The 24,619-nt window shown below is 41.3% G+C and overlaps 1 protein-coding gene across 2 annotated transcripts in view; it reads right to left on the bottom strand.

Moving 5' to 3' along the window:
• The window catches only part of RGL1 (ral guanine nucleotide dissociation stimulator like 1), a 215,119-nt gene that overhangs the window by 77,412 nt on the left and 113,088 nt on the right, over positions 1-24,619 (bottom strand). For both annotated transcript variants that reach the window (XM_081113217.1, XM_081113218.1), the window contains one exon: positions 1,209-1,417. In XM_081113217.1, the coding sequence (XP_080969343.1) occupies positions 1,209-1,417 (209 nt within the window). The remainder of the gene's footprint in view (positions 1-1,208; positions 1,418-24,619) is intronic.

Genomic DNA, 24,619 nt, shown 5'->3' with positions numbered 1-24,619 from the left:
AAAACTGGAGAGAGCTAAACTGTCTATCCACAGAAAAGTCAATTCAATAAAAAGAATATGGTAAATCTACCTACATGTGCTGATTTTGAAATAACAGTTTATTTGAGCTTTCAAAATGTCAGCCCTGTTTCAATAAGCCCTTTACTTATGTTAATTCCCTTAATGAACAAAGAAATCTCCAAGATACAATAGTGAAAAAAAATATTTCAAAACAGACTGAGTATTGTGATTCTATTTACATCATATTTAAGTGTATTATCTATATGTAATATCACATGCATGACACATAGCTATATAAATGTACAAATCTATAAATGTACGTATACTGCTCCAAAATTTGGGAAAAATACAAAAGTGATGGAAGTTATTTGGGAAAAGGTAGCCACGAGGAAATATTTGTGTGTGTTTTTTTATACCTTCCTACAGTATAAGAACGTTTAACATGAGGACATACTATTGTCAACTTTTTAAACCTAGTTAAAAATCAGTATTCAACAAGTCCAACAAAAACATCCTATCTCATTTCCTTTCTGATACAGGAAACCCTAGAATATAAGGGTCTGGATGAGAACTCTCATGATTCTAAAACAATTGTCTGGCTTATTTTTTAAAAGACAAAGTTTAATTAGAAATAAAGGGGGAAATACAATCATCGGTGTGTGTTACAATGTACACTGCTCTACTATATGTGACGTGTGACTTCACATAAATCAGGGATGACATTTATGTGCATGTCCATAAAGCAGCCAATGCACAGTGGTTGTTGGAAGTTATTATCATCATCATTTTTACAGCCACCATTCATGAGCTGCTTCCTATAGATTTAACACTGAGCTCCATACTTCACACATATTAGCATATTTAAATCTCACAACCCAATAAAACTTCCAGTGACTTACTGGAATTATATGAAATTATAAAAACATGGACAAAATTTTAGGGTGCCAAATAGTAAGTGAACTCTATAAACAATCAAGGCTAGATTCACAGCATGTACTCCTAACTCATAGATTTTTTATGAGATATACTCATCAGAAATAGATCGTAAAGTGGCTCCTGAATAATCTCCATGCCATTTGCTCCACCCCTTCCAGTTAATCCTTTCTCATACATGTCACTCGGCACCAACTGCAGGTGATTCAGAACCCATCCCTCGCTCTGCACAGTCCTACATTTCCCTCCCCTCTCACCCTCCTTCCGATTCTTACCTGTCCAGCAGTAGTTCCAACACTTCTTTGGTGGAGGCAAAGCCTCTGTACGTTGACAGGAAGATGCTGATATAGGTGAAGTCATTGTCCCCGAAAGCCGTCAGCAGGTTCTCCACCAGCTTCTCCAAGGTGCCGGCTTTTATCGTTCTGATCTTACAGGTCTCATACTGGCTGACGGTATGTCCTGGAGGGAGCTGGTCCCCTTCCACCTGCACAATAAATGCAGGGTTGTGAGTTGGAGAAATAACACTGCAAAGGAAAACTGAAAACACTGAAATAGCTGAATCAGAGCCAGTCATGCTTTCCCCTTGCTCTGCTTTAATTTCCCTACAAGCCATGAAAGGCCATCCCTCACCTGTGGGTGCAGTGGAGTAGGGGGTTGGTGTTGGTGTTGGTGCTGTGTGTTTCCTTCCTCTCTAGAAGTAGAGGTACTATTTCATCATGGTTACATTTGCTTCTATTTACTATCCTATCAAGAACTAGGTGACTGACATATTTTATCAAAGATGTTCTCAATAACCCCAGGAGCAAGTTTAGTAAATGGTATCAATCATCTCCTTTGTATTGTTCCATGGTAAGTTTTCCAACTCATCCTTTGAAAAGAAAAATTAATATATTTCTATTGATTTCAGAGAGGAAAGGAGAAGGAGAGAGAGACAGAAACATCAATGATGAGAGAGAATCATTGATTGGCTGCCTCCTGCATGCCCCACAATGAGAATAGAGCCAGCACCCTGGGCATGTGCCCTGACCAGGAATCAAATCATGACCTCCTAGTTCATAGGTTGACGCTCAACCACTGAGTCACGCCGGATGGGCTATAAAATTTTTTTTTATTGCAGTTTGCATTCAATGCTATTTTGTATTCGTTTCATGTGTACAAAGTGTTCCCTCCAACAATGCAAGTGACCACCTTACATAGTTATTACAATACTAGAGGCCCGGTGCACGAATTCACGCATGGGTGGGGTCCCTCTGGTTGGCCTGCACGGATCAAGCTAAAACCCACAGTCCAACGCCGCCTGCAGCTCCCACCTGCCACTCCTGCTCATCCTGGCCCCACTGTGCCTGCCACAGGCTTGTGCCCAATCAGTCCCAATCGGGAGAGGCTCCTGCTGCCGCAGCAGCGCTCACCAGCCATGAGCCCTGCATCTGGTGCCTTCCCAAGGGGAGTGGCCTGCAGCATCAGGCTGAAACCGGCTCTCCAACATCCCCTGAGGGGTCCCGGATTGCGACAGGCCAGGCTGAGGGACCCCACCAGTACATGATTGGGCCAGGGAGGGACCACTGGAGGGCTCCAGGGCATGTCCAGCCCATCTCCTCATTCCGGACCCCAGCAGCAAGCGAACCTATTGGTCGGAGCATCTGCCCCCTGGTGGTCAGTGCACATCATAGCAAGCGGTTGAGCAGCCTTATATCATTAACATATTACACTTTGATTGGTTGTTCTGCCATTTGAGCTATTTGCATATTACCCTTTATTATGTAGGATTATTAACTATATTCCCCGTGCTTTACCTTAAATCCCCATCCTATTTTGTAACTACCAATCAATACTTCTTAATCCTATTATCTTATTTCACCCACCTCCAAATCCCTTCCCTTTGGCCTCCTCAGTCAGTTTGTTCTCTGTCTTTATAAGGCTGTTCAATCTCCTTAAAGACAGTACCCACAGTGGTGAGCTAGAGCCAACTCATACTGGCTTTGGACAGCTGATTGCTAAATTGTAAGCCAGTTGACATCATACTGATAACTTGAGAAATCAGCCATGGTAGGTATGCATTCTCCATGGAAACCTATGGAGGTCTGACCACGATCTGATGTTCTTCAGTCCATGGAAGGCAATATACTTTCTGATTTAATATCATCAGCAATCAACATAGTTGACTAAGAAGTGGCCAGACCAAGCAGCCCTAGGCTGATCTCTGGGGAGTAATGAAAAGGGTGGGGAGCATGACCCCTTCCTTCTGGAGACTTGCATTGCAAAAGAGAATAAATCTGTTCATGAGAAGTAACTGTCACATGAAAGTGAAACTGTGAATAGTATTGGTAGGTATAACTGCACCTTGGAGACATAAACCATAATACTAAGAAGTGATTAGTGATAAAATCTGTACAGCTTCAAACCTGAGTATGAAGGAAGAGAATTAGGTTAAAGAACAATACAGATATGCCTTACATTCTGCAGTAAATCTGTGCTTATCAAAGTTTACAGAGATGCAGTATTCAAAGCTGAACTTGTCCTTCACAGGTGCTGGGGAAGATGACCTACCCAGAGAATCTGTTTCTAAAGCAGGTAATCATTCCAAGTGATGCAAAGACTCACGAGTCAATTTCTCTGAATTGTAAGTTTGAATGGTTTTATATCAAATTCTCCTCAATTGAAATAATCAGACATGTGAAAATTAAAGACGGAAAACTGAATCTCTAAATAGTGACACGTGCTTACTATGCAGCATGCTTGCTTTTTCTTCATCTGGCCTGTCAGAAGCTAAAGCACTGGAAGGAAGCCAGCAGGCGACGTTGCTTTCTGTAAAACCAAAGCGGCGGCCATCTCCGCCCGAGGCGTTAGAATAGCTAAGTGTCACCACGTCTAACTGCCAACAGGGATTAATAGGAGCACTCCAGCTTATGGGCTGGTGACTATTTCTGTATTTAATTTTGGAAGATACTAAAAACGGGGGTCTGATTCAAGCAAAATACCAACTGTTTCCTTAGGCCTGTGACTCCGATCATGGCCTAGTAACTGTTCTTGATCACTCTGTGTATACTTTCAGAGCAGGCCTAATATTTCCTATCTGTCTCCCAGGAGCATCGATTAACTTTATCCAGAAGCAATAAATGAAAAAGATATAGGTTTCAAAGCCTAATTACATTTTTAACTACTTGGTACAGTGGTGCCCTATGTGTATACTATAAAATACTCATTCCAAGTCAAATGGGGCTAAGGTCAAGTCTGGGAGCTGTAGAGTTAAAGTCAAGTACATGGCTTTATTTTAGAATCTCTTAATGTCTTTCATATGCTAATATGTTATAAAACTCCAAGAGAAGGATAAGGTATATGACACACATTTACAAGTGAACTTCCCGTTATTCTCACAGCATCTTGTAGAATGTTAGAATGAACAAAGTTAGGGAAAATGTTAGCTTAGTAAGTCACTGGGATGCATTTAAAACTTAATTCACGCTGAAACCGGTTTGGCTCAGTGGATAGAGCGTCGGCCTGCGGACTGAAAGGTCCCAGGTTCGATTCCGGTCAAGGGCATGTACCTGGGTTGCGGGCACATCCCCAGTAGGAGATGTGCAGGAGGCAGCTGATCGGTGTATCTCTCACATCGATGTTTCTAACTCTCTATCTCTCTCCCTTCCTCTCTGTAAAAAAATCAATAAAATATATTTAAATAAATAAATAAATAAATAAAACTTAATTCACATTTGTCACTTCTCATTTAAAAATGAGAAAAATGAAGACCAAATATAACGTTAATTTTTATCTTCTATAAAAACATCTATAATTCTTTGACCCCTCTTAATACCAAAATTTAGGGATACTTTGCATGTTTTACTTAGTCATTTTGAAAGACCTGGTCAAAATACTTACCAGCCTGATAATACTAAAAAGTGACAGTCAAAGACTACACTTCAGTGTCAGATGTTAACAACAAGAAAAGGAAGAGCTTCTCAGTCTGCGGGAATATTCACGCTTTAATTCTACATCACACTTCCTTACCTTGTGACAATGTCAGGCTTCCCTTACCAAACAGCTCTGTAATTTGATGATTCTTATTTTACTCACAACGCAAATTCCAATTTAAAACTAAATCCTTCCTTATTGAAAGTAATAACTATTTAACAGAACAAAGTTTTCACTGAGCATTGATGTGGCCAAAAACTCAAACACAGAGAAAAATGCTTGTCAGAGGACCTGATGAAGTGGGTCCCTTTTCCTGCCAGAAAGCGGGCTTGGCAGGAAGCCACGTTCTCCCTTGGGAATGAAATCATGGCGCTCATTAACCCAGTCGCTTCCTTTCAGTCTGCCTTTTCCTCTGAAAAAATATGTCAATGTGCATGCTGGATCCCCATAAGTCCCTTTAAAGGTTTTTGCTCCTCAGTGTTTGCATCTGTAAATTAGGAAGAACCTGTATGGGCTAACAGGATGGCTAATCAAATACTTCGAAAATTTTGATTTTAAAAACCCTTCTCTAGCCCGGCCGGTGTGCTCAGTGGTTGAGTGTCAACCTATGAATCAGATTCCTGGTCAGATTCCAGGGCACATGCCCAGGTTGCAGACTCCATCCCCTGGAGGGAACGTGCAGGAGGCAGCCAATCAATGATTCTCTCTCATCATTGATGTTTTTCTCTCTCTCTCTCCCTTCCTCTCTGAAATCAATAAAAAGACATATATTTTTTAAATCCTTCTCTAAGGGCGATGAGTGAGCATCAACGACAATGTATGAAGCGAAGTACAGGAATTGCTCTAGTGCTAAACTTGCTCTCCCCCAAATTAACAATGCATGTTAGGGCATCAGGGCACTTGCCCAGTGTCACCTTTTGCACATCTGCTCAGCACCCTAATATTTACTTGCTACAGCAAGGGGAAGATGAGGTGTTTGAAGATGGGTCCTAATTTACCAACGTTCAAATAAAGTACATTTTCAAAATGGAGGACAAAAACTTAAAAACGATCTATCTGCTCATTACTGAAATTATTTTAAAATAAAATCATACAAAAGTGAAACACAAAAGAAAATATATGCTCTGCCTTATGGTCAGACTGGAGAAACTAAAATTTTGGTTTCATTTTTGCAGCAAAATATTCATAACCTTTTAAGAGACTTTAGAGCTACATAATCCTTTTAAGAGACTTTAGGATCTTTTTGTTTGTAATATCTCAATACCTTTGAATTCTAGTTTAAAAGAGAAGTGAAGGGGGGGAGGGGCTTGGCAGACAAGTGTTTAATAACCCAGACTTCGAGGCAAGATGTGGAGGGCTGAGCCTGCCCTCGGGTTAGCACGCTAACAGGAAACAGCTCAATCTGGATTTAATCAGAGACCATCGCTTTACTGACAAGATCATGATACTGAGGCCACAAAAATGTTTCATGACTGTATTTTTGGCCAGTCTTTCCACCATTAGAATTCAGTTCTCCCTAAGAGAATATGTCTGACTCCTAAGGGATAAATATCTAAAACTCTGCCACGGAATTTTCATAATTATCAATTTTGGCATGAGGGAGACAGGAGAAAGAGGATGTGGGAGATGAAATGTGCCATATTTCAACTCCGTTTCCAGTCATGGAGAAACATACTCTTTCATTGTCTAAAACATAAACTGTTAACAAGTTGGGTGTTTCCAATTTGAAAAAAAACAAGTGTCCTTCAATCAAAATAATACATCAGTTATCTGATCCTCTATCAGCAGCTGCTAAACAAACAGCCCGTTAGCCTGGAGGCAGTGTGAAGTCCCTCTCCGGGTCATGCTCCGTCTGCAACACATCAGCTCCCAGGCATCCTGCCTGAGCAGAGGCGTGAGTACTGTTCCAGTCACGACCGACTCCCTAAGAAAACCCAACACCCACCTCCAAGGTGTCATAGACTTTAGGAAGGTACGCGCTGCATCTCTCCATTCACCTCAGAGCAACACAGGTACATTTATACTCCCTTTTCGGATACCTGCAACCACCACTAAGAACACCAAGGAACCACAGATAGTACAGGAAATGCCATGAGGTGACTCTAAAACTCTGGTCATCTATCCATAGCACCCAAATATGTACAGAATAAATGATCTTGCCAGGCAAAGCAACAGTACATGTACATAATGGCACACAGCATGTCATGGCTAAGCCAGTGCATCTGAATACAGTGAGATATTTACACATGGACCATTCAGAGATGTCAGACACAGGGCTCCTAAATTTTAGTTTCAGGTAAATAACAAACAATTAAATAATTTGGGGGTATAAGTATGTCCCAAGCAGTATTTAGGACCTACTCAACAAATTTTTTTGTTGTTTATCTGAATTTCATATTTCATTTAGCTTGGCATTCTGTATTTTTATTTGGTCCGGCAACCCTATGCTAAGTGCATACAAAGGGTTCACAATGGATCTCTCATTCATGTATTCATCTACTTATTCAACCACACATTAGCTTGGCAGTGCTATGCGCCAGGCACTGTGCAAGGCAGTACAGATATAAAGGAAACAGAATGTAGTTCTGACACCCAAGTTGTTCCGTATGATGGAAGAAAAGGACACAAAGATACCATTAAAATGCAATGTGAGTAACATGGCAGAGAGATAGGCAGATACCATGGAAGAACCAGGAGGGACCCAGGATAGAGGATGCATCAGAAAAGGCTTCCTGAGTAGGTGATGATTGCATCGGATTTTAAGTCAGAGTGGGAGTTAACATGTGGGAGTTAATATGTTGGGAGGGCACAGCAGGCAGAGAGACCAGCACGAAGGCATTAAGAGGAAAAGAGGTGTGAAGGGGGGAATCCTGACTGCAGGAGCAGTGTGACAGAGGGAATGTCAGCTTGGTTACAGCGTCAGCAAGGTACCACCTGATGAAGGCATCGGAGCAAATCCCAGGGAGCTAGACTCCCATTTTCTGTAGGTGTAAACATGGTCAGAGAAACCACAGTGTGGACAGATTGGACGGGAGGCTTTAAAATTGAGAGTCAGCAGGAAAGTTGTTGATACTCCAGATGAGCAACTCCAGATAGGCCTTAACTTGTGCAATGGGATAGAGCAAGGGGGGGGGGGGGCATATTTAGGGAATATTCAGGAATTGGCAAGACTCAGTGATTAAGAGGGTGAAGAAGAAGGGAAATAAAAAATTCAAAATCTTGACCTAATTTCCAAGTTGTGGATGATTGGAGAGATAATGGTATCACCTAGAAAGGGGGGGGGGCAGATTTTTGTGGGGCAGAGGTACTAAATTCCACTCTAGAAGTGTTGGAGCACCTTTGGGATTTTCCATGCGACAGTCCAATAGGCAGTTATAATCTAAAAGGTGGGGAGAGGGGTCTAAGATGGAAATAGGCAGAAGTTACATCAATGAAAATGGCTTTGCTCTCCCGGGCAGCATGTGTAGAACAGGGTGGCACCTGGAAGACCAAAATCAAGGGGGTTCCAAGAGTAAAGATGTCAAGCACCAGAAGCAGCACCTGTGCATGTGGCAAATTCACACATCACCTGATCTGTGGCGGCATCTCTGGGCAGAGAACCCAGAAGAAATCTTCACACCAGATTCATATACATGCCAACATATGGACTTTCCAACTCATTGTGCAAACATATCAAGGTCTCGCCAGCGGTGTGCTGGAGCCAGCTGGTCCTGCTTGCAAGACCCAACTGCACACACTCTGTCTCACTTCCATGTTCAGTGACATCATGTTGGTATCTTGAATTTCAGCCATGGTAGAATTACACCACAGAAATCGGCAAATGGGCTATAAATCAGGACTTCTGCTCTGGACAGCTGATTTCTCAGCACACACTGCCCAGGGGACCCTCTCAGATTATGTCAATGGTAAATGCAAGAAAGAACTTCATTCTGGTTGAACACTTTTTTCATTCTGTGTATACTGCAGTGAAGGGATTTGCATTGTCACTATGATACTGATCTTATAGGAGACAGAAAAGTATGTCTCTGAGCTAAGAGAACAGTAGATATGTAATGGAGGGAGAGGTACAGGAGCATATGCATACAAATGAATGTGCTCTAAAAACATTATAAGAGGTTGGGGTTAATGGGGGATGAGGACACATTTGTAATACCTTAACCAATAAAGAAATTTTTTTTTAAAAAAACACACATTACAAGAGCCCCAAGAGTTGACTTTGCTTGAAGCTACATGTTAGAATGTGGTCAGGTTTCTATGAAGAATACCCTTCTTCATCCTCAGGAAAACGCTAAAGGGGCTGTAATAACAAATCACAGCCAGTGTTTTATCACACAGCAATCCCAGCCCCCCACCATCCTGTCTCAGCAGGGTTTCCCAGATCACCCCACAGAATCCAGACACTCTCCCGGGGGAAACAGGAAGTTGTGTTTTCCATCTCCTAAAAAATAGTAGTCCTCCTGGCTGTGAATCTGCTCAGACCAATGAAATCCATAACAGACTCAACCTTCTCGGACACAAATCCCTATTTCTGACATTCCGGTCCTCCTTTAAGGATTCCAAAGTCTTTAAGGAAGCAGATTCCAAAATTAAGTGGATTTCAGGGAGTTTGCTGACTACACTTTTCAAATAAAACAATTTCACTTTTATATGCTTCTTTTCTGCTTGAAACTCAGAATGCTAATGATTAAGATGTTATGAATTAACCTGTGTCCCACTTCCACTTCTGAGACTGACTGACTATGGGACCTAGGGCATTAACTTAAAGTTTCAATGTCTTGGACATTGACTTTATAAAATGAAGAAATCACGTGGTATTCTGAAAAGTTCAAGGATTTAGAGTTACATGAGGGGAAAGGTTTGAACTAAAATAGTCACTGTTGCATTTGGCAAATAACATCACAAATCCTCGCATGCAATTTGGTATCCAAAGTGACCTCGTAAATTTCCCAATCTCCCTCCCTGCCCCCCCCCCCTCTCTGCCTGAAATGCCCAAGATCTTCATATCCTGAGGGCCCAGGCTAGCAGGTGCCCTGGCTTTCTGGAATCTGTTCTGTTTTGGTGCAGCCCAGCCAACCTCTGTCTGAAAGGTCAGCAGGGGGGAGGGCGCTTCTGTGTGACCTCATATTCCTGTTGAATGAAGCCTGCTATGAATGGAAGGCTCCCCCTCGGCCCAGGAGCTTTCCCAGCCGGCCGTAAATCCCACAGACAGTTCGTGGGCCTTTATCTCCCGCTGAGATTTCCAGAGTTCCTTCACCAGTCCCTGGGGAATCAAGGGGAGGTGCAGAGAGGGAAGGCAGGGGGTGGCGACTGCCGCATGTTTCCAGACTTAATCTTCAGTTTGATTATTACTCTGCATACCACATTACGGGATCTCTTCTCCTCCCATTTTCCTCTGGGATTGGCTTGGTTATAAACAAAGTAAACATTTACTTCCCCCTATTATCACCACCTATTATTATAATGATTAAGCATAAAAATCAAAGCTCCATTACCAAAATGCCAGTAAAATCATTACTTCCCAGGATTTCAGAATTCCAGTAATGACTGTCAGATTGTGTCTTTTCCCTCCCAAACTAAATCTTTCCAGTCAATGTGGACTTGTAAATTCAAATGTAAAATTTAACTTGGTATTTCCCACCGAGCCCGGGACAGGGGGCCTCTGGCGAGTACTATGTCCCTCAGCGAGACATCTGGCACAGGTACTATTCCTAGATCGTGGGCTTGTAGAACTGACTACCTACAGAGCAAGCAAGTAGCTTTCAAACATATTATCAGGTAATCAAATCTAGGACAGAGTAGGAAGAACTACTTAGTTTGAGTACACCTTGACAGGAAAAAGAAAAATCTGAGATGTTCTAAAAAAAATGGCTGGAGAAGGAGAGAGGGAGCAGTTAGGCCAATAGCTGGGGGGTCAGCCAGCAAGCCTGCCCGCATTCCTGAGTGTATGCTGGAACTCTGAATTAACTTCCATGTGGCTATTTCTGCGATTATCTAAAAGAGAGGAGAGCCAAGGCCGCTGAACCCCAGGAGCCACGGCTTGTGTGCACGTGAACTTTCTGGACCGTGGCCCACCCCTAATCCGGAGCAGCAAATACTTCCTTAGGAGCTCCCTGCCTAGCAGCCACACTTCACCTTCCCCCACCCTTTGTCTAGAGCCCATGGAAATTCTTCCAGAACAACTTCCATCCTTCCCCCGGCTCCTTGATGTACAAAAACACTTCACCAATCCAGGGGGCAAGGCTGCTATGGTTGCCTTCACGCCCCAGGTCCTTTTCCTTGCCTCCAATGGCTCAATAAACCCTTTCTTTTAAACAGACTTTCAGCTGTGGTGGTTAAAATTTTTGTTCCACAGTCTCTGTGAGTGATACAATGACTTAAACTGACTTTTTCTCTTCACGGGTTTTCCTCTTCAATAAGCTGTGAATTACTTCTAAGAAAACCCCCTATGCCCTAAAGAAAAAGGAAGAGAGGGTTAACATATTTATTGAGCACTTTAGGGTCAGAACCTCGACCTACACAACAACCCTCTGGAATAGGAATTATTTTCACGTTCCTTGAAGAAACTGAGTTTCGGAGAAGTGAGGGATCTGACCCGAAGTCACCCAGCCAATCAGCACAACTGACCAGGTCAGGATATAGAACCAGCCCTGCCTTCCTATTACAGTGTGTGTGTTAAAGCACAAAGTGACTGCGTTGGGTATTCAATCTCCATGTCTGTACACCCAAGACTCTCATTACTTCACAGAACTCAAGAGCCCAGAATCTCCATACTTCACAGGATTGTCGTAAGAAAGAGATAAAATTAGATAATAGATCTGAAGGCATGTTAAACGGTGACAAGAACTATTCGGGATTCTACAGATAAAAGCAAATATTGTAGGTAACACTAAATCCTTCTTTTCACTTTCTTCCCCTTACCCCGATTACTTTCACCCAAAGTTCTTACAGCAAATGCTCTCGGTACTATGCTTCCCACCTCCTGACACTGACTGAAATCTCAACACCTACAGGTGACAAATGTTGTTTTAATGCTAAACACCCTCTTTGGAAGAAAACAAAACAAAAAAAATCCCCTCATTATTAGTTTCTAAAATGAGTAAGTTAAGTGAAAAAATGAATGACTTCACCCAAGGGTGCACGGTAAGCCAGGAAAACCATGTTGGGAGCCACAGGAGAAGCTACTGTATAATAGAGTGTAGGGCCCATGTGGAGCACGCATGTTCTGCTCTGGTTTCCTGATTATTATTTAATTTTCCTACCCGCTAAATTTAGAAATCTCTCTAGTCAAGAGATAATTGCCTTCTATGTTTAGAAAGAAATGGAAATGAAAGCAAAACAGCCATAATTGATTATGGAATCGCCAAAGTGGCAGGTTTGTAAATGCTGACACGTAACAAAAATAAATAAAGGACAAGGTAGGCTATAGAAAGGACTGATAGCTGGCAATTTTTTAAAAAAAGATCCAACTTCTCCAAATGCACATAAACGGAAAAAAAACACATTTTGTTGACTAGATTTTAATGTGTCAAAAAATATGTGTAAAAACATAGGCAGGTCGGTTACAAAGAAAATATTTATCCTTCTAATAATATGTTCATCATTCCCATGGCTCATGACCCACTCTTGATGTCAGTCAGTAAAGCACAACATTAAAAGAGCTTCCATTGTCCCAAGACCCCAAATGAGTTGCTAAGGGAATCTATAAAGGAAATGAAGGATTTATACTCTTTAAAAACCTAATAGTAGAGATTATAATGTGAAAGTGCATTTTTCCATTTACTGGCATGGGAGAAAGAGGTGGATAGAGTTTAATACAAGTGCATATTCAATAAATAAACGCAGGGGCCTCACAGAGAAAACGATGCAGAACCAAGGGGGATAAAGACTTTTGCAACACTGAGATTCAGTGATAAGGAAGGCAGGCAGGGGAAAAAAGGGTAGTTCAATTAGTCATTGTGTACCTGTTAGTACCTGCTGTGTATCTCAGCAGTGGGCCAGAATCACTCTTTTTAATTGGTTGTTCTCATTCATTGCTAAATACATTTGAGTGGATTTATTCATTCAGCAAATACAGGGTAGGGCAAAAGTGGGTTTACAATTATTTGCATGGAAAATAATAAAATAATTAATAAATAATAATATAAGAATAAACTCTGTGTACTCACAACTGTAAACCTACTTTTGTCCCACCCTGTATACAGTTGTCATGGATACACCAAAGCTGCTTAGCATTATTTAATTCTTGAAAAGATGATGTTCATAGCAAAAGGGGCAGAGAGTTGCAGGGATACCACAGAAGGCAAGTGTTGACGCATTTCTGTAAGATTGGCAATCCGGGGGAAGAGTGATGAGGGCTGAAGTACACTCTGCACGCTAGTCATAACAGCTTCCCTTCTTGCAAGAAGGCCACTGAATTTCATAGGCTACACACAGCAAAGGTCATGTGGTTTGCTTGAAAGCATCACAGGTCACTGGAACGAATGCTAATAATACCTTAGTTTATTATAAAGTCCTTTTATCGCAAGCAGTTCAAAGCACATTTTTTTAAATCATCCTCACGACATCAAGGTGAGCTAAGGAAGGTAAAGGTAATACTATTACCAGTTTACAGATGAGGAAACTAAGACTACTGGAGGCCACACAGCTTTTCTAAGCTTATAGTATTACTTAATCATCTTCTCTTTTATCCCTTTAATAAACCTTACACGTCTTTGTTTGTAGATGGTCAAGTACAGTATTTCTCAAAGGGAAATCAGTGGAACTTCTGAATTTAGAATCACCTGGGATGCTGGTTAAAATACAGATCCCTGCCCTGGCCAGTATTGCTCAGTGGTTGGAGAGTTGGCATGAGTGCTGAAGGGTTTCGAGTTCCATTCCTGGTCAGGGCACCTATGTACCTGGGTTGTAGATTTGATCCCTGGCTCCCAGATCTCTATCTACCCCTCCCTTCTCCCCTCCCTCCGAAGAGCAATGGAAAAAATATCCTCAGGTTGAAAAAATATATATAATCTCCTCAGGTGAGGATTAACAACAACAAAAAAATGTAGATCCCTGGCTTTACTCTACTGATCAGAATCTCTGGAATATGGTCTTAGGAATCAGTGGTTTTACCCCAGCACCCCAGACAATTCTATTGAAAACTGCTTAGTGTATTCAAGGACACAAGTAAATCCCAAAATGTACATTGTTTTTAGTGACAGTTTTCACAAAAACAATCTTAAAATATTTTATGTTCAAAAACTCAAACCTGCCAAAGCCGGTTTGGCTCAGCGGATAGAGCGTCGGCCTGCGGACTGAAAGGTCCCAGGTTCGATTCCGGTCAAGGGCATGTACCTGGGTTGCAGGCACTTCCCCAGTGGGGGATGTGCAGGAGGCAGCTGATCGATGTTTCTCTCTCATCGATGTTTCTAACTCTCTATCTCTCTCCCTTCCTCTCTGTAAAAAATCAATAAAATATATTAAAAAAAAAAAAAAAACTCAAACCACTATAACTAAAACTTTAGGAACTTTTCTGAACATAATAATATCCCTACCCAACACAAATATTATATTAACTGCCAAATCTTTGTCTCCAGCTCTTAACTTTTCTTCTAAATTCTAGACCTGAATTCCCAATTACCACACATCCACCTGGATAATCCATATGGAACTCTAATCCAACATGTATAAAAAGAAACTAATTTTATTCCTCTAAAATCTCACCCCTTCTAACCTCTGATTTGGTTAATGGTCTAAGTCACAAATTTGCAAGTCATCCTTATCCCCGTGTTAGCTCCCCCTCACTTCCAAAATCTAACCTGAGTGATTCCCCAAATAACCTCTCCATTCTGTTCTTCTTCCCCAACCCCTCTGTCTTGCCTTAATTTAGATCTCATTTTTTAATGGGCATGTATATTAAGCACTTAATCTCGCCAAAATGATCTTTCTAAAGCAGAAATCCTACTTTCAGAACAAAATCCAAGTATCTACAAAAAATAAACATGTCTATCCTATGACTCAGCAATTCCATTCCTAAAAGATATGCATGTGTAGGTCCGCCAAAAGACACAGACAGAAACATTTACTGCAGTTTTACTCGGAATAGCCACACTCTCTCCATAGTATGTTGTAAACATCTGTTTACTTGCAGGCATCCTCCACCAGCCTGTGAAATCTGTCAAGGCAAACACTATTCGTATTTATGTTCACATCTCCAGAAAATTAGCCTAAACCCACCTTAACAAGCACTTCATGACTATTGGTTAAATATATGTTTTTAAGATAAAAATTGGTTTTTTATCTAACAAATCTACCTAATGGCATTATGTTCCCTATAAAACCTTTACTTGCTTCTTCCAAATTCAGTCAAATTAAAAAATCTGAACATGTCAATAAGAAAACTGTGTACACATACAATAAAAGCATGCAATGCTTGATCACCACTCTTAGCTGGACGGCTAAAGTAAGTGCCTTTTAAACTGTGCTTATGGCATCCATAGTGGTCTTTTAAAAACACAAATCAGTGTTACTCCTCTTCTTAGAAATCCCACTGGCTTCCCATAACTCTTGGAATAATGTGCAAACTTCTACGAGAGCCTGCAAGGTCCTTCCTGCTTACCTTCTTGACCTCGCCACCAAAAACCATCTCCATCCGTAAGCCCCAACCACAAAGGTGGTCAGTTCTTATTTTATTTATTTATTTTTAAAATACATTTTTATTGACTTCAGAGAGGAAAGAAGAGGGAGAGAGCGATAAAACATTAATGATGAGAGACAACTATTGATCGCTGCCTCCTACATGCCCAACTGGGGATCGAGTCCACAATCAGGGCTTGTGCCTTGACCGGGAATTGAACAGTGACCTCCTGGTTCACAGGTTGATGTTCAACCATTGAGCCACGCCAGCCGGGCAAGGGTGGTCAGTTCTTAAAACATGCCAAGCTCATTCACACTACATGGTCTTTGCATCTGTTCCTTCTGCCTAAAAGGCTGCTCAGCCTGATCTTCTCAGGGTAGATCCTTCCTCCCATTCACTTCTTTTGATCAGGTGGTATCTCCTCTGATAACCCCCCTCCCCTGGCCATCCTTCTGGTGTCACACTACTCACCCCCACCTCCCAGGCCCGATCACCTTATCTAGGTTAACTTCTTTAGAAAACTGACTTGTTTGTTTGTTGTTTGTAAACTACACAACAACAGAGCCCTATCCTGGTTGCTCACTACTATATCTCTGAGGTTTAGAATAATGTCTCACACACAAGGAGTCTCAATGTTTTTGTAATGAGTGAAAAACAAGTAAATGTTGTAATTAAATTACACATTATTTAAAAGTCTGAGCTGATCTACTGAAAATACAAAACTGTGTCCTCTGAGCTAAAAATCTTAGATAAACAAAGTTAACTTCACAGCAGTTGAGAACTGAAGTGAATTTACTGAAATGACTGTTCTGAGCTGCTTTTGCATCTCAATTCCATATTTGGTTATCATGATTTTAAAAATCACAGGTTTTTTCCTCCAGAATTCCTTTCCCATCAAGATTGAGATGCTGAATCAAACTACACATAACAAGGATCTCTCATCCTCTGGAGCTGACATTGCCCTCACTGTTCTATCAGATGCAAATGCCATTGAGCCAGTGGCTTGCTTTGCAAACAGAGAGTGGGAATACGCACTTGTTTCGACTTCTTACAACTCCAAGTGGGAGTACCAGAGGACATGATTCACAACTAATCAGCCAGATATATGATATAAGTGTAAATACATTGCAAGAAGTTTTCTTGTGGGGTGTTGGACTACCAGGAAGCTTCCAGAACTTCCTGCATGAAAGTCACCATATAAAGTAAGGATTTCATTTGAAGCTTTTTAACTTCTCCTTTCTGCCATGCCTTGAAGACAAGGAACATTGTCTGAGGTCTCTGAATTTATAATTAAGTTTTTATTATGGAAATAAATAAGTGCTCTAATGCCTTATTCTAGAACTCTAAGGGTGATTTCCACCTTATGATAAGGCCAACTTGCTACCTCAGCCACTAAACCTTTCAAGTGGTGGTGGTGGGGGGGGGGGGGTGTTTAGAACAGTGTTTCTTTACCACAAATCCCATTTTCATTCATTTATTTATTCAGAAATATTTATTGAGCTTTGACTATGTTCAAGGTGCTACTTTAAGGCACTACGGGTACAGAAGTGAACATAGACATGGTCTCTGGCCTCATGAAGCCAACATGCAAGCAGAGAAGACAAATATTAAACAGATAATTTAACAATTAATCATCTAAGGACACTAGACATCATTGCTCTTCATTAAAAAAATGCTAAAAAAGAAGAGAAGGGCATTAGATTTTGTCTTGGTGATTAGGGAAGGTTTCAGTAAGGAAAAACAGAGACAATAATTTATTCATCGGAATCACTTGGGGTATTCTTGTGTAGTTTACAAAAACATTTATTGGGACTCCTTGTGTGTTAGACATTATTCTAAACCTCAGAGATATAGTAGTGAGCAACCCAGATAGGGCTCTGTTGTTGTGTAGTTTACAAACCACAAACAAACAAGGTAAAGGGAGAGAGAACGTATCAGGTGAGGGAACTTCATCTGCAAATGCCCTGAAGTAGGAAGCATAGAGAGATCAGAGAGAAGGTGATATGGCCACAGGGAGTGAGGCAGAGGAGAGTGGCCAGTGATGAGCTTAGCCAGCGGAAGAATTTTGATCTTTAAATAATATCAATGGGAAACCATTAAAAGATCTTAAACAGGATCAAAGATAACATCGGTCTACATGAAGAATGAACTGTAGGGAAATAAGGAAGGATTCAGTTAGAAGACTATGAGAAAAGGCAAGGGTTTCTCAAAATGTGGACCACGATCCTCCTGCATGGGAATCACTTGGTGTGCTTGTTAAAAGCAGATTCATTCTCAACCTCCAACCTATTAAATCCAAATCCCTGTGACTGCGGATTCCGCATTTAGTCCCAGGATATTTTAATAAACACGAAGGACTAAGAAGCACAGTAACAACACTAAGGGAATTCCAGTGATCATTAAATGAAATAAACCACAATTAAAGTAAAATAATCTGCTGTACTTGGGCACGACTTCCTTCTTCTAAAATGTTGGTGTTACCACTCTCCTCTCCAACCCCCTTCTCCCTTACCTGTAGCAAGGGACCTGTTTTATTCTTCTTCCATAGTCATCAGCGACACTAGTTTCATTCAATTCTGAGTAGAAACATTCAGATTGCGAATACTGTTATCTTTTGTTTATGTGGCCCTTACTAATATTCAAGTTCTTTTATATATACTAGTACAATCTCATTTGATCCTCCCAATAATCCCAATTCACAGACGAGGACACTGAAGGTCTCAAAGAGCTAAGTATTTACCTGGTCACATTATTAGTAATTGACAGAGGCCAGAGTCGAGCCAGGAGCCCTCAGGTTTCAAAGCTACACTGAAGGAGCAGTGCCAGATGGCTCCTGTGGATCAGACCCCTGTTTGCTGACTGAAGGCGCCCCATGAACTACCCTCTGCCCTTCATTCCACACATGGGAAATAATGAGTGTCTGCTCCATGTCAAGTGCTGTGAATGAATAAAAACCCTCAGGTTCTAGCTCTAGCTGGCTTGTCTCAATGGATAGAGTGTCGGCCTGTGGACTGAGGGTCCCGAGTTCAACTTCAATCAAGGGCACCTAACTCGGTTGCAGGCTCAATCCCTGTGTGGGAGGCAACCAATCTATGTGTCTCTCTCACATCGATGTTTCTCTTTCTCTATCTCTCCCCCTCCACTCTGTTTAAAAATCAATGGGAAAATATCCTTGGCTGAGGATTCACAAAAATTAAAAACAAAACCAAACAAAACAAAAAAAAAATCTCTCAGGTTCTAGGGTCAACAGCAAGTCAAAATTCCCTCTATGGGGTACTGAAAGGAAAAAGACACTATTGTAGGCAAATTAGGACATAGCTGTATGTCATCAAAACTATTTGAAGACAGCCTGGCCGATGTGGTTCAGTGGTTGAGCATCAACCTATGAACCAGGAGGTCATGGGTCGATTCTTGGTTGGGATACATGCCTGGGTTACGGGTGATCCCAGTGTGGGGCGTGCAGGAGACAGCCGATCAATGATTCTCTCTCATCATTGATGTTTCTATCTCTCTCTCCCTCTCCCTTCCTCTCTGAAATTAAAAAATTTTTTTTAACTATTTGAAGACAAATATTTAGATTTTATCTTAACAGGATAGATGTCACAGAACTATGGGAAATTTTAACTGTCTTAATCAAACAAAACATAAGCTTCTCTCATCAAAGAGTTGTAATGGCCATGTTGCCAGTAGTAACTGTATGTTTGGATTTTCAAAAATGCATTCTTCTTTCCCATTAGGAAAAACAAAAAACTGCAACACTTCCCTTTCCAGGAATGTGATTTAACTTAATGGCTCAGCTAATGACCATTAGCTGCTTATTTGGTGCAAACAAAGAGAGCACTGTCTCTGCAAGTGGCCACAATGGTCCTGAGTGTGAGGCGGATGTAAGTATCTGGTGGACAGTGACCATTATGTTACGTAACACGGAGCCGCATGAACACCGAGCACACAGCTCCATCCTGCCCTGTCACTGGTTAGAGTGGGAGGACGTTTCTTTCACATCAGAAAGCTAACCTCAGTCACTTCCATAGCTTGCAAGTTTCAAAACCTTCAATTATATCGAACCAATGAAATTGTGTACACAGCTATTGTGTCCAAAGTAAATCATGAAAGAGGGAGAAAAGAAAAAAAAAAAGCTTCTTCAAGGACTAGAAGGCAGCTGTGGGAGAGGGTAGAATTTGTGGAAGGTGGCCAGGCAGGAGCCAGAGAACTATGCTTTGTAGCTATGTGTTCATTCGGGAAAAAATACAGCATTTTCCAAATTGCCTTATGTGACTTGATGGGAAGCTAGCAGTCATTTAGAAGCATATATTGATTCATTTTGCCAAAAAGGCAAGAGAGGCACAAACAGGCCACTGATGTCACGTAAAGCAGCGGTCAGTATGGAAGCAAAACCAATGGGAGTGTTTCTAGTTCAGTCATGTGTAAGTGTAGCCACTATGTATTTCTCTGCAGCCCCAATATCTAACCAGTTCCACACCTTCCGGGCAAAGGTCTTTGAGACAGAAGGAAAGAGACAATACCTTTAACATTTCCTTCCAGTAGATCTGGAAGGAAGTTGTTCAGGCTGTGAATGAGGTCAAGGAAAAATCAAACTTTTAAGAAACCAGTATATTTAAATCATATCACAGTGACCCTTCCCGGGGAAATTTAACATTCAGCATAGTTATTTCCCAGTATGGGACCCTTTAAACACCAATATAAGTTTTACTGATATAACAGAAATGTTTCTGAAATGTATTATTTTTTGTCTTTGGAAGTAGAATATCCTGAGCATGATTTAACCTTCCATTCATAGCTCAGTAGGCCACCAATGCCACCAGAGACTGTAGTATCTGCCCCAGAGACACTGACATAAATAGCAGTGCTTATTCCAAAACTAAATGATCCCATATACCTATACTTCTCTAGTTCATATGCCTGGTCTTTTTTAGAAATATATATTTTTATTGATTTCAGACAGGAAGGGAGAGGGAGAGAGAGATGGAAACATCAATGATGACAGAGAATCATTGATGGGCTGCCTCCTGCACACCCCCTTCTAGGGGTCAAGCCTGCAACCTGGGCAAGTGCCCTGACCGGGAATCGAACCATGATCTCCTGGTTCATTGGTCGACACTCAACCACTGAACCATGCTGGCTGGGCCGTATGCCTGGTCTTCAATCATTTTCTTACATAGATTTATTCAACAAATATAACTGTGTCCTCTATCTGCTAGATGCTGTTCTAGAGAGCAGTAGGGGAGAACAACAAAACCCATGTCCTCATAGAACATGCATTCTAATGCAGGAGAGAGGCAGGAAACCAGTCAATAACACACAAAAGGGTGTGCTAGACAGTGGTTAGTGGCAGAGAGAGTAAAGCCGAATAGGGGATAGGGCGCTCCTGGGTTGGGGAGGGTTGCAGCTTACGTGAGTGGTTAGAGAAGGCCTCGTAGAGAGATGACATCTGAACACAGCCTTTCCACTGGGACTGTCAGTTTTTATTATGAGTGTGTCTTCCTCTAAACCCCGACTCCAAATTTTCTCCTTCTTCCCAACTATAAACAAAAAAACTCCATTGTGACCGACTTTGCCAGGTATTAGGAATTGACATGGTGTGTATTGAGAATAATGGCCTTTCCCAGGGCATAAGAGACATCTGGGCTACTCAGAGAACTCATATACTAACTTCCAGGTTTAAACATGCTCTGGAAAGCTGAAATAACCAAAGGTGAGAGGGTGTTAATGTTAGGGACAGAATTAGAGTAGTATAGACTAGCTGTAGTTATAAGAAATAGTGATCATACTCTGTTAACTGTGATTGTTTTGTTCGCTCATCTATCATTCAACCAGATTCTCTCTCATCATTGATGTTTCTACTCTCTGTCCCTCTCCCTTCCAGAAAAGAAAGCATATTTTGATCTGGCTGGGAGTCGTACTCCTCGGGACCAGGGAGTTAACCTTGGAATGCGGTCCATTCTCCTTATCTGAGAACTGCCTATCATCATGGAAAGATTAACAACCTTGTTGCCAAAACAATGGAGTCCCAGCACCCACTCTTTGCAGCCCCCAGCCCACACTGCCTATAATCTGTAACCATTTTACCCATTTTTGTTCCTTTTGCTTACTTTCCCATGTAATCTTTGCAGAGGAGATTTTCAGTGATGACCTACTGCTCTCCCATACTGTTGGCATCATAGACACTCATATATGATTCAACCATGTCTGCTTAATTGGTTCTAGTGAGTGACAAGCAGCCCAGACCCACTGGTTGTCCAGTTTCATTAACTCTATTTGTTTCTGTTTAGAGTACAGAAGCCTCTAAACATCATAAAACTTCAGCCTCTCCATAGTCTGTGACATTGAGCTAGCCTGTTTCTCCCCTACATTTTTTCCGACTTCTAGACTAACTGCCTCTTGCCTCCTACACTGACATTACCCAAGCTTGGCCCCTCAACCCTCTTCCATTTTCATATCATTCATTCTCACTGCATCATTCACCTGTGTGTGAACGCTACCCAAATGTATTCATCTAATTCCAAATCCTCAACTGGAAAACTCCAGCATGCTATGCCTAAAACTGAAATAATCATGTCATCACCCTCCAGCCAGCACCACAAGGCAGCTCTTCTTCCCAGAACCACTATTCTCTAAGTTCAACTACATCCAGTCTTGCAATCATCTGTGACTCCTCCCTCTGACTGTAGAGCAGAAACCAACAGCTATCCATGCTTGCTTTCTTCTAGGTTTTATCTACTCTGTTGATAGGAGAAAATAAAAACAACTATTCCTCCAGACCTAATGAGTTATCATTAATGCAAAGTGACTGCTCTAGGATTTAGAGAAACCTTGGAAGAAAGTCATTATATTCCTTGGAAGTATCAGACATGTTATCTCAAATATTAGGGAAACAATGTTTTTTGAAGTTAGTATAAACCTTCAAGAGAGGGAGAGGGAGGATTCAAGAAAGGTAGGACAAATATTTCAAATATGAAATAAAAGAAATTAAGGTAGTTGTATTGGTTTTCCAAATTATTAGAAATAGAATGAAGGCTATATACTTAGGGTAGCATATATCTAAAAACATGGTAACAGGGACATGAATAGTGAAAATGTTAAAGTCAAGTAAAAGCTTTTTTCAGCTGTACTAAGAGCAAGAATGAGGAAGGGAGCGGCTGATAGGCGGGGCAATAGTAACTGATAACGGAGAAAAGAGAACCACTTCACCCCTCTTATGCTTCTATCTTCACTATCAAGGAAAATGATCTTCACACTGGAAAGGGTAGGACCAACATGGTGAGGAGGAAACTAGAGCCTACGCTAGAGAAGGGATGATAATAAGAAAGCACTTAGCCCTTTAAGTGATTTCATGTCTCTAGAGCCAGATAAGTAACCTGAAAGGGCATTGCAAGAACCAGCAGATGTGGTCCTAACAGAAGCACAGAAGCACTGATGTGTCTAAAGCAGCGGCTTTCAACCTGTGGGTTGCGACCCCTTTGGGGGTCGAACGACCCTTTCACAGGGGTCGCCTAAGACCATCAGAAATATAATTCCATATTGTTTTTGTGATGAATCACTATGCTTTAATTATGTTCAATGTGTAACAATGAAATTGGGGGTCCCCACAACATGAGGACTGTATTAAAGGGTGGTGGCATGAGGAAGGTTGAGAACCGCTGGAAAGATTCGCATCAAGAAAACATGCCAGTTTTCAGACAGGAACTAAGACAGACTGAAAATGATGACTGGTCTGCCTGCCACCCACTGCTACCAATATCTTGGATGGTTTGTATGCAATGATCACTAGGAGTTATCATGAAATCACTGAGAAAAATGAAATCATATCAAACTCATGTTCCATCCTATTCTGATCCTTGGCAATAATGTGGAATGCTACAGACATGAAGTTCATCGATTCAAAAGCCATTCCAACTCTCTTCTTAGATCTCTACAGATACAATAAAGCTCTATGAGTTAAATAGTTGTAGGGTTGACTAGATTTGTATCTAAATCAAATTGTTAAGGAATGCTGAAGGGGAAGCAATGTTAACCAGTGGGTACTGCTAGGAGTGGGGATGTCTTCAGCCATGTAAGAGAGTTTTGTCTTTGACCATGTTGATGAAATCACTGTAATAAATGAAGTGGATAATTATGTAGAACCTTGTTAAATGGAATTGAAATTTATAGCTAATACACTGACTTGCTGAATCAGAATTTCAAATGCTTAAAAACACTAGAAAAAAACAGCTAAGACTAACAAAATTAAATTTAGCAATAATAAATATTTTCTACATTAATTTTTATATCAACTCTCTCAGTACAGGTTAAATAAGACTTAGTTTTATAACAATTAATATTACAAAAACTAAAAAGACCAAGGAATCTTAGCTGAACATAAATCATGAGTGTAATACATTTGCAAAGAGACCAAATTTAAGTTCCACACATAAACACTCCTCCTCTTAAGAACAACCATATAAACTTGGCAATAGCCAATCATTTTTAACCTACAAATATGATCATCTCATACAGTTCAACCTAATGGCAGATTACATGTGGTGTCACAAGAAAAGTACCAAGTGCTCAGAGTTCGGAAGGGAAGTTTGCCACCATTTGGGAAACCAGAGTGGGTTCACGGAAGAAGTGACATGTGAACTGGAATCTGAGGAGATTGGGGAAAGGAGGACATTTCAGACAGAGGTAACAATGGGAAGAAAGATCCTAGGCCTGGGAAGTAGCCTGGTTAGGTGAAAGGGGGGCGTGTGTAAAGGCAAGACACAGGGAATAACACCAGACAGGGAGACTGACACTAGACTCTGGAGGAAGGCCCTCAAAGCCACTGTGATAAATGCTCTGAAATTCTGACAAAGGCCAAGAACCTTTGGCACATAGGAACTCAAATCTGAGTAAGTGAATGAATGAATGACTGAATGAATGACTGAACTATTAGCGGTAAGTACTGAACAACAAGAGGGCAACATAAACACAGTCCTTGGTTGGACTCCCGGTACTTTTCACCTACCCAGGATCCTAAAGATCATTTGGTCCAACTCCCTCAAAAATTCTGGGTGTCTACCAACAGGACTGGAAACACTCAAGCAAAATCGAGGAGAAAGGCTGCCTGGCCCCCGGCCAGTTCCTAGGGTAATCTAATTCACCGGGGCCAAATCTCCAAAGAAG

Source organism: Myotis nattereri (assembly GCF_964212035.1).
Source record: "Myotis nattereri genome assembly, chromosome: 18".
NCBI classification, from domain to species: Eukaryota; Metazoa; Chordata; class Mammalia; order Chiroptera; family Vespertilionidae; genus Myotis; species Myotis nattereri.
Note: the sequence above shows the minus strand (reverse complement) of the source record. Positions and strands in the feature narration are given on the sequence as shown.